Source organism: Cibotium barometz, chromosome 63 (assembly GCF_041138505.1).
Source record: "Cibotium barometz isolate CiBa-2024 chromosome 63, ASM4113850v1, whole genome shotgun sequence".
Classification (NCBI taxonomy): domain Eukaryota; kingdom Viridiplantae; phylum Streptophyta; class Polypodiopsida; order Cyatheales; family Cibotiaceae; genus Cibotium; species Cibotium barometz.
In genome coordinates, this window is record NC_141108.1 from 3961885 (window position 1) to 3973548 (window position 11664).

General features: G+C 46.0%; 2 protein-coding genes across 2 annotated transcripts in view; both read left to right on the forward strand.

Annotated features, from left to right (window-relative positions):
- The window catches only part of PSAT1 (phospholipid sterol acyl transferase 1), a 74681-nt gene extending 65215 nt beyond the window's left edge, over positions 1-9466 (forward strand). The window contains 2 exon segments of the mRNA XM_086795764.1: positions 8623-8707; positions 8819-9466. Coding sequence (XP_086651890.1) covers positions 8623-8707; positions 8819-8900 — 167 coding nt within the window. The 3' untranslated portion in view covers positions 8901-9466.
- LOC147603583 (uncharacterized) lies at positions 6259-7684 on the forward strand. The gene is made up of 2 exons (XM_086795765.1): positions 6259-6898; positions 6995-7684. Exons 1-2 carry the CDS (start codon positions 6266-6268, stop codon positions 7451-7453), a joined length of 1092 nt encoding a protein of 363 aa, XP_086651891.1. The 5' UTR covers positions 6259-6265; the 3' UTR covers positions 7454-7684.
- Positions 9467-11664: the final 2198 nt, after the last annotated feature.

Genomic DNA, 11664 nt, shown 5'->3' on the forward strand with positions numbered 1-11664 from the left:
GAAATAACATCTGCATTCAGTAGCTGAGCTGAGAGAAGAGAAGAGAACTGCCAAAGCAGCAAACCGCGGATACGTAGAATGTGCCCATGTATTCCAGACAAGGAATCAAAGATGAACCCATTCCGTGTAGTCCAAATATGCCAAAGTCCTGTCCATCTAAGGAAATGGAATATCACAAGGTGACTGTCCGAAGTAATGACTTGAGGACAAATCCCAAATATCCACTGATGAGCTGAAACAGTAGACCTCTCTACTGCCTCCCAAACGCGAGAGACAAAAGACTAAATCTGACGGGCCACTGGACAACTCATGAACAAATGCATAACTGTTTCAGTGCATGTCGTGTAGAAGAAGCAAGAGGCCAATGTAATTTTACGACGGCTGAGCTGATCCCGTGTAGGTAACCCTCCCACCAACATCCTCCAAATGAAAACCTTACCTTGGTAAGGGAGTTTAGACTGCCAACCACGCATAAGAGTTTTCTGCCACCATGATTTAGACTTGTGCAATCCCCACACCTTATTGGCCTTGGCTGAAACCCAATCTTTCTCTGATACGAGCTTATGATAGACCTGGTTAGCTGAAAGTGATATCAAGTCACCAGATTTACATAGTGCCCAATCAAGCCAAGGCTGATCTGCAAGATGGCCGAGGCAATGGAGTAAAAGGCTCAACTGCATGCATGATGTCAACCCATAGTGGCTGAAATGTCCGAGGAACCCTAAAGTGTTGCGGAATACGACGAAACGAATATGGCCTGTCACGACCAGGTATCACAGCATCTCGGATTCTAACCAAGCTTAACCTGACCATGCGGTTGAGTCGTATGCGTGAAGCATCTCTGTCTGGCCAAACAATGACACGCGACTCCACAAATGTTTCGAACTGCAAAGAGTTCAAAAGTAGTCTTTCATGACCAGGATCCCACCGAGCCAATAGTGGAACTTCATGCCAAGAAAGGAGAATATGCGATAAAATGTGAGATGAGCAAATACGGACAAGATGAGCTGCATTCACAATGTCCCACCATGAAGCCTGCACACGTGTCCGTCCATGTGACAATCCCTCCAACTCAATCAAGTCACGAGCCATGAATACCCAAGGCTGCTCCTGCAAACACATATCCTGAAAAAGCGCCCACCTACGCGCCACCATATGCAAGCGGACATCCAATAAAGTAGCCCCACCCATTCTTTTGGGCGTCGTAATGTGATTCCAAGCTATCCATGTTTGACCCATAATATTTCGTTGCCTCTTCTCCCACAACATAAACCGAATGGGAGCAACCAAACGGAGAAGAGATTTGTGCGTCCAAGGTAGCAAAGGCAAAAAATAGGAAATCATGCTAAGCATGATAACCTGAGCTACCTTAACCCTCACGTGCATAGGCCACCCTTGAGCTTTCCAATACACAAATTTATCCGAGATCCGAGCAGAAATCCAAGCAAGAAGCGCTTGGGGGTCCACATCCACACCCACCGGATACCCAAGATAACGAACAATGTCTCCTGTATGCACCACACGGCCTTGCCACCCTAATGCCTCAAGATCAAATTCCGTGCATACAATGAGGGCTGATTTTGTTGAATTTATTTTCAGCCCAGAAGCCAATGCAAAACTATTCCAAGCTTCCATTGCTCGATCTATATTGGCTTTTTCGGCCCTGAGAAACATAAAAGTGTCATCCGCAAGCGCTTGAGCAACCAATTGCTTGCCATGAGGGAGATGCAAACCAACCACTTCACCATGCGATGCCATAGCATCTAGGCGAGATAACATAGGATGAGTGGCAATGGCAAAGAAAAGAGGGCTAAGAGGACAGCCCTGCCGGAGAGAACGGGTGAGAGAAATACCATCCGAAAGTCCTCCATTGAGCATAATCCGTGTGATAGAGCCAAAGCCAAGTAAATGCACCAAATTAGCCAATTTGAACATTAAGAATACTATGCAAAATATTCCTGCTATGCATAAATCCATATTGATATGGATGAATAAGAGTAGGAAGCACCTTCTACAACAAGCGATTGGCAAAAATCTTTGTAAAGATTTTATACATAATATCCATAAGTGAGATCGGGCGCCATTGAGCCAAAGAAGTAGGCGAAGGGACTTTGGGCAACAAACGAAGTATGCCCAACTTCCAATCGGCAGGCATATATCCCTCATCCCAAACCCTTTGACAAATAAGCGTCAAAGGCTTTGCAAGCTGATCAGCATATTTTCGGAAAAACTCATTTGTCAAACCATCCCAACTAGGGCTCTTTCCCATGGGAAGTTCGGAGAGAACAGCTTCCACTTCCCCTTGAGTAACAGGAGCATCAAGCTGAACCGCCACATCAGGTCAACTTGATATCGTACTTCAGCAAACAATGACTCCCTTGCAGCCAGGACAGCCGGCGAGACATCCTCTCGAGGGGCAAGCAAATCTCATAAAACCTGATGCAATGCTGAATAACCTTAGAAGGTTGAGTAACAAGGTTGCCTTGGGCATCCATCAGCCTAACAATACTCACGCATATGTTTTTGATGCAACTTATCATAGAAGCGATGAGATTGACAATTAGCATCCCGCAAAGCATCAAGACGTGCAAGTAGTTTAAAGCGAACATATTGTGCTTCCTGCACCCTAGATAGCTCCTTTTTCAGCCATTCTATGGCATCCACGACTTCAGCATCCATAGAGTCAGTAAACATGAACACCTACAAGCCCTTTAAAAGCGACTCAAGAAGAGCCACATGCTGTTTTTGTATAGAGGCATTAGCAAGACCATAATGCCGCGCTAATTTCCGAGTGTTGGTAAGGAACACTGGCCAAGCATGATAATCAGCCATGGACACTCTTGTGGAGAAATGTCGTATCAACTGACGCATATAAACATCAAAAACTTCATGCTCCAAAAAAGTGTGATTTAAGCGCAAAGGCAAGCGTCCCAACAAGCCTTTATATGCATCCACAGGATGATAGACCATTTCAAACACAAGCGGCCAATGATCCGACAAAACCTGTTGCTGATCAACCATCATAGTAAGAACCTTTGGCAAAAAGAGATCTTGATGTAAAATATACATCCTATCCAATCTAGCATAAGTGCCCCGAAACTGTTGTGAGGCATAAGTGTAACCCCTTTCATCTGGATGCAACCAAGACCACGTGTCTTGTTTTAGCGACCTTGCTGCAAAAGCTTCCCATGCCATTCTCTCCGGGCCATCCATTACAGAATGAGGCGACGTGGCTTGCTCCCTGGAGACACACATATTAAAGTCTCCCATCACAAAGCCAGGATGAGAGATTGAAAGAGCACACAAGTCATTCCACAGCAAACGGCGTGCACGAGCATTATTTGGAGCATACACCCTTAACAACCATAAAGGCGTATCATCCCAAACAATCTGTATCACTAGAAATCTTCCATGAACATCTTGAATCACAAGAGAAGGCTGAAACTACGAACGAACAGCAAACATAACACTTGACTGCGAAGTAGGATGTCCGCTGTAGAAAACATGAAACCCCTTATATACATAGGCTTTGCCAGCCAACTTATGCTGCTTATGTTCAACTGCACACAAAACATCCCAACCATGACAAAATATTGTACGCCAAAGCCTGAACTGCTTTTGGCGCGAAGAAATACCCTTTACATTCCATTGTACAATTTTCATAAGCCTTCCCAGAAAAGGAATCAACAAGGCCGTGTACTAGGCCCAGGACAATATGCCAAATCACGAACCTTTTGAAGCATTGCATTTTTAGACATGGTATTTGTGATCTCAGACTGCCCTTGGAGTTCCCGAGCACGTGCCAAAGGGTAATGACCATCCCATGGCGAGATGACCTCACCCTTCGAACCAAACACAAGAGGCAATTGTTGTTGTGCTGCTTTTGTTAGGCAACTTCTAATAGGATAGCATTCTACTCTATCCACCCCAAGAGCCCATGTACCCTGAGACAGTTGGCCTCCCGGCCTCTCAATCCTGGTCTGTTGCTGGGCACCTGAACCCAAAGGGCGACGAGCATATGTATGTAAGGGCCCCTGATGAGTACGCAAAGGCCCCCGCCAAACAGCATCTGAGAAATCCCCCCGCGGGGCAACAAATCGTGTCTTTTTACCACGTACTTCCACCCATGGCTGCTCAACCTCATTCTGAACATCCACATGTACATCCATGTGCTGGGCATCATGTAAAGGAGCATCATGCTCATCTTCCACGGGCAACTGTCCATCAACAATATCCTTGGTAGCAACAACTTGTTCTTTCTTAGGACATTCGGAGACAAAGTGGCCCATCTCAGCACATTTGAAACAGTGGCCAGCAAATGTATCCCACCTCAGTTCATACATTAAAGGTTGCAGCCTAGCCATATTGACACGCAAATGTGTCGGCCTAGGTCTCCCAGTATCCCACAACCATGCTTAGTTCCGTACGTCGTACGGATCTGGTCGTACGTACGAATCGTATCGTACGTATCCGTACGATCAGGTACGAATTTTGCTTGATTCTGCGCGTTGGAAGTAGCCGTTTTCTGCCCGTTTTTTCTGGCCGTTTTGTGTCCTTTTTTTGGTTGTTTTCCTTTCATCTCTCCGGAGTCCTTCTATAAAAGCCTCAAGGACCAAGCCTCTCCTCCATCTACTCCAAGCCTCTCCTCCACCACCCTCCATCTACTCCAAGCCTCAAGGACCAAGCCTCTACTCCAAGCCTCGCCTCCACCCTCCTCCACCCTCCTCCAAGCTCCTTCCATCCCACTTGAGCCTCTACTCCAAGTTCTCTTCCTCCAAGCTCTTCCCATACTTCATCTTCTCTACGCTCTCTCCTCTACTCCACGCTTTAGCCCTTCTCTTATCCATCATGCCTCGGGAGAAGCATGAGGCTTTTGATTTGCATTGCCTCAATGTGGAGAAGGACACCAAGAAGTCCAACTCCCATCATTGGACATGCCGATACTGCGGCAAGTCATACACCAGTGGAACAACAAGGCTTCTCCAGCACCTTTCAAAGATTGGGGGACAAGTTGCCCCATGCAAGGAGATTCCGCAAAGCATTGCCGATGACATTTCGTGGAAGATGAGCGACGGCTCAAATTCAAGTAGAGGAGCATCATCAACACACGCACCGGCACCACCACCAGCACCACCATCGGCACATGATGAAGCGGCCACCGGCTCTTTCATTGGTGTATCCTTCACTGCCACTTCCACGGATGCACGGTCTGCCTCCGCACCGGGCAAAAGGCAAAGGGTGGTGGAGCGTGAAGGGGTGCAACCCTCTCTCCACCAAGTCACGGGTAGTGTGAGAGGTTCGGTTGCATTCCTTAAGGAGCGGCAACGCCTTGCGGAGATGGAGATTGCTCGCACCATTATTGAATGCAATCTTGCCTTCAATGTACTCCAAAAGGAGCAATGGAAGAAGATGGTGACGGCGATTGTGAATGTGGGCCCATGTGAGGGGTGGACGGGGGTCTCTTACACAGCTATGCGCACGAGGAAGATTGATGAAGAGAAGGAGAGAATTGATCGAGCCCTTGACCCGATTCGAGCCGCATGGACGAAGTATGGATGTTCTATTCTCACAGATGGATGGAGTGATCAAAGGAAGCGTGGCATTATCAACATCCTTGTGTCTTGCCCGCTTGGCACATACTTCTTGCGTGCGGTTGACACCGGGAGAAGGGGGAGAAAGACTACCGGGAGTTTCATCTACCGCCATATTAGGCAAGCGATCATATAGGTAAGCATTATTTTACTTAAGTGTGGCTGATTTTGTCATTTGTGCAAAGCCCTCAACTCATATGATTTATCTACCATCCATGTAGGTTGGGGCTCAAAACGTGGTGCAAGTCATCACCGACAATGCATCAAATTGTCGACGCATGGGCCGCTTGCTTGAGGAGGAATTCCCCACCATTGTGTGGACTCCATGTGCGAGTCATTGCATTGACTTACTCATGGAGGATGTGGCGAAGCTCGGGTGGGTGACGAGGATTGTGCAACAAGCTACATCTATTGTCAACTTCTTCATGCTAAAGATGAAGGTGCTTGCTATGTTTCGTGAGCATAGCAGGCTTGACTTGAAGAAGCCATCGGCCACCCGCTTTGCCTACATGTGGCTGGTTTTGGAGCGTCTATACGATGTGAGGCCCGCCCTTCGCCAGACAGTTGTTTCCACCATGTGGAACGAATGGGATGAGCACGTCTCTGAAGAGGCCAAAGCCATGCAACGCTTTTACCTAGAGGAGAGATTTTGGACTAGAGTAATTGTCATTGCTATGACTCCATTCTATAGGCTCTTGCGGATGACAGATTGCGAGGGGTCCACCATGGGCCTTCTTGTCCACTTCTTTAGAGCTGCCCTTGTGGAGTTGGAGGCTTGCACAGACATTACATTTGACGAGCGAGCACAAATCATGGAGATTGCACAGAAGAGATGGAGGTGGATGCACAAACCAATCCACGGGTTTGCAGCATTGGTACATCCAGCCTACAAGTCTCCAGTAGTTTGCACCGATAGGGAGCTTCGACAAGATCGGGATGCATATATGCTTCGAGCTGTGCCAGTTGATGAGCACAATGCCTTTCTAGAGGAGTTGGGCTGCTATGTTGATCAGAGAGGTCAAACCTCCTTTTCGTCTCCCACTTGCTGGAGGAGGGAGTCACTTGTGAAGCCCCTTTTTTGGTGGGACAATTTTGGGTATGGACTAGAGCATCTCCAACCCATAGCCTTAAGGGTCCTAGCCCAGGATTGTTCTACGGGTGCATGTGAGAGGAACTGGAGTTCCTATTCTCTCATACACACGAGGATACGCAATCGACTGAGCACACAACAGTTGGAGCTGTTGGTCTACTGCCGCACTAACTTGCGCATGATGCAGGGCATTCTTAGTATGGGTAGTCCCAAGCAGGTAAGTGACAAGTCTAGACTCTAACTTATCATGACTCATAACTTTTAAGTTTTGTGTACACTGTACAAACTCTAACTTTTGTGCCTTAATGTGTAGGTCAATGTTGACACTTTCACGTTGACGAGTGAAAACTTTGCAAGTGTCAATCAACAACCTGATGAGGAGGAGGAGGCAATCTTCATGGAGCTCTATAGTGAGCTTGTGGCAGCAGATACTCGCAGCACCAGGAGTCAGCATGGACGGGACCGAGCAGTTGGAGTTCATAGGCCTCCGCCTTCGACATCGGCAAAGGGTGGCCTTCGCACATATGTGAGGCGGGGATCCTCGAGCTCCAATCCCCGCCTTCATGATGATATTCCATTGCCCCCTCATGATGATACCCCACTGCCTAGAGAGCCCTTGTTTGATGATGATGGCAACCTACTTAGCGAGAATGATCCCCAGAGTGTCTCATCCACCTTCGAAGAGTCCTCTTCAGAGAACTCTCTTGATGGACACTCTAGTAGTGATCATGTTGATGATCATGCAGATGTTGGTGATGATGTAGACTTTTGATATGTTATAGCTCTCTAGGCATTGGGCATCTATCTCCTTCTAGCCCATCGATGATGTATTGTAGTATGTAGTATCATGTATGTACGCATGTTGGCGGTCGCCCATGCCATGAGTTTTTGGCCTATCCTTTTGTAGCAATTTTGTACTCTAATGGCATGATGACATTATGTTCATGGTTCTACTATTTTGTAACTTCTTGTCTACAATTTTTAAGTTTAGGAAGTTTTTTTTTTTAAACGTACTAATATCGTACCGTACCTCAAAAAATTTTAATCGTACCGTACCTCAAAAAATTTTAAGGTACCGTATTTTATCGTACCATACCGTATCGTACCTTTCGTACTAACTAACCATGCCCACAACATGCATAGACGATTTCGGTTTCTAGATGTCATTCGAGGTCCGGACAAAAGTAATATGTGTGGACAGTCCCAAGTGTGAAAGGGGACCAAGGTTTTTAACTTTCTAAGGTTAACAAATCTTGGGTGGCCCTTAGAAAGTTTAATAAACTAGGATATCTAAAGGGCCACTAGGATATTTATGGAGGGAGGACCTTACCTATTCGCCCTTAATGCATGGTGGGCTCGTAGCAGCAGGCTGGTAGGAGGAGGGCAGAGTCAGAGACTGAGGGTGGGAGGGCTGGCCGAAAGTGGGAAGGAAATGGAGAAACGACAGCAGAGATGGGAAGGCAGCTGGGCAGGACGCTCCGGAAGGGAAAGGCAGCAGGGTGGAAGATGGTGAAGCTCCAGCTCCGTGTTCTGTAGGGCTTCTAACCTTCAAACTTGTGTCACGAGCTCAGTAGCTTTAAGATTGTACACTCAATTCACACCAGAATGTGGTCTTGACATGGGCAGTTCTTCCTGGTGGGTTGAAAAAATGGCGCTTCCACATGGCATTTCACGTGATAGTCCATATAAGGGACCCCTTTTCCCCCCATTAAATCACATTGTCATTCAGCATTTATCCAGCCCCCATCATCTCTACTAGTTTGCCATCTAAGCGCCAATTTCAACAGAGCAATCCAAAGGAAACCACGTGTATTCTAAGACATTCTACAGTCATTAACAATACTCTTCATCTCTTTTGTTGTACAAGTTGAAAATTTTGTATGTGAGGGAAAATCCTTGTGTGTGGGAGGGGGGTGTAAATTGTTGTTACATTTTCTCCAGTGAAGCGTGAACCAATTAGAGATGAAGATTGCTTTTGGGACTACTCAAAAGCTCGATGTGGCATGCCGGACCGGTGTGAATACAGGTGTGAAAGTATTCTTTTATGTGTTGTGTATATTTCTAACTTCAATGTGTTCTATTTTTAGCTGTCTCATGTGTCTATAGTTTTAGCTGTCTGACAATGAGTCTATTGCAGGTATGTGTTTGGTGATGTGCATCTAGGACAAAGTTGCCGTTTGCGGGCTTCTTCTGAGAATCCATTCCAACATTACCTCTAAGTGATAGGGGCCATTCCTTCTGTGGCTTATGTAACACTACATTATTCTTTTGCCATCGCTTTTCTTAAGACAAGCTCGAGTGTCAGTGGTGGCAGTTCAATTCTTTGTAAGAGAGCTCATTAGTGAAATATTTTTTGATTTAATGTATCCCTATTTAAATGGATGTAGAAATGTAGGAATTTCTCCCACAAGGGGAGCCTGTTCAAACATGTAAGGGAACCCAAGTGGCCTAAGTTGGGCCTATCCAAGGATATTTAGTATTTGTAAGTAGAGCCTGGTGGTTATACATCCTGATCCCGAGGCACTGAATGGAATTTTGAGCCCTCCCAAATCAAACCCACACTTTGTGAATGTACATCATCAGTCAAAATTTAGTGAGTCCAGCTAAGCTGCCATTTGCCAACCACCTCACATAAAATGAAGCTTTTTTTTTTCCCCTGAAGCCAACCTTGTATGGGAAAATTATTATGTGTTTTGTTTGACCTGCCATGAGACCTCAGCAAGACTTTTGCTGCTAGTCCTAATTAAATTTGACTTGAACTAATAATGATTGCTTTCGTTTCAACACCTATATGGTACTGATACCTTCTCTCTCTCTTTTTTTTTTCGTGAAATGGTGTTTTATATTATATGTAAAAATGTACATCAGCCACATGGCTCACACAGAACCTATGGCCCCAAAAAAACCCCCACAAAAGATCCTCTGAAGGATCATGACCATGCAAACCTGTACACTAATAAGAAAGTCTCCTAGCCAAATAAGCATCCCAGATAAAAGCATCAAAGATGAGCCAGCCGAGCCACCGTAGACCATAACGAAATAACATCTGCATCCAGTAGCTGAGCTGAGAGAAGAGAAAAAAACTGCCAAATCAGCTAACCGTGGATACGTAGAATGTGCCCATGTATTCTAGACAAGGAATCAAAGATGAACCCATTCTGTGTAGTCCAAATATGCCAAAGTCCTGTCCATCTAAGGAAATGGAATATCACAAGGTGACTGTCCGAAGTAATGACTTGAGGACAAATCCCAAATATCCACTGAGATGAGCTGAAACAGTAGACCTCTCTACTGCCTCCCAAACGCGAGAGACAAAAGACCAAATTTGACGGGCCACTGGACAACTCATGAACAGATGCATAACTGTTTCAGTGCATGTCGTGCAGAAGAAGCAAGAGGCCAATGTAATTTTACAACGGCTGAGCTGATCCCGTGTAGGTAACCCTTCCACCAACATCCTCCAAATGAAAACCTTACCTTGGTAAGGGAGTTTAGACTGCCAACCACGCATAAGAGTTTTCTGCCACCATGATTTAGACTTGTGCAATCCCCACACCTTATTGGCCTTGGCTGAAACCCAATCTTTCTCTGATACGAGCTTATGATAGACCTGGTTAGCTGAAAGTGATATCAAGTCACCAGATTTACATAGTGCCCAATCAAGCCAAGGCTGATCTGCAGATGGTCGAGGCAATGGAGTAAAGGGCTCAACTGCATGCATGATGTCAACCCATAGTGGCTGAAATGTCCGAGGAACCCTAAAGTGCTGCCGAATACGACGAAACGAATATGGCCTATCACGACCAGGTATCACAGCATCTCGGATTCTAACCAAGCCTAACCTGACCATGCGGTTGAGTCGTATGCATGAAGCATCTCTGTCTGGCCAAACAATGACACGCGACTCCACAAATGTTTCGAACTGCAAAGAGTTCAAAAGTAGTCTTTCATGACCAAGATCCCATCGAGCCAATAGTAGAACTTCATGCCAAGAAAGGAGAATATGCGATAAAATGTGAGATGAGCGAATACGGACAGGATGAGCCGCATTCACAATGTCCCACCATGAAGCCTGCACACGTGTCCGTCCATGTGACAATCCCTCCAACTCAATCAAGTCACGAGCCATGAATACCCAAGGCTGCTCCTGCAAACACATATCTTGAAAAAGCGCCCACCTACGCGCCACCATATGCAAGCGGACATCCAATAAAGCAGCCCCACCCATTCTTTTGGGCGTCGTAATGTGATTCCAAGCTATCCATGTTTGACCCATAATATTTCCTTGCCTCTTCCACAGCATAAACCGAATGGGAGCAACCAAACGGAGAAGAGATTTGTGCGTCCAAGGTAGCAAAGGCAAAAAATAGGAAATCATGCTAAGCATAATAACCTCCATGGCTGATTATCATGCTTGGCCAGTGCTCCTTACCAACACTAAAAAATTAGCGCGGCATTATGGTCTTGCTAATGCCTCTATACAAAAACAGCATGTGGCTCTTCTTGAGTCGCTTTTAAAGGGCTTGCAGGCGTTCATGTTTATTGACTCTATGGATGCTGAAGTTGTGGATGCCATAGAATGGCTGAAAAAGGAGCTATCTAGGGTGCAGGAAGCACAATATGTTCGCTTTAAACTACTTGCACGTCTTGATGCTTTGCGGGATGCTAACTGCTAATCTCATCGCTTCTATGATAAGTTGCATCAAAACATATGCGTGAGAATATTGTTAGGCTGATGGATGCCCAAGGCAACCTTGTTACTCAACCTTCTGAGGTTATTCAGCATTGCATCAGGTTTTATGAAGATTTGCTTGCCTCTCGAGAGGATGTCTCGCCGGTTGTCCTGGCTGCAAGGGAGTCATTGTTTGTTGAAGTACGATATCAAGTTGACCCCGCCATTGGTTGCTCAAGCCCTTGCGGATGACACTTTTATGTTTCTTAGGGCCGAAAAAGCCAATATAGATCGAGCAATGGAAGCTTGGA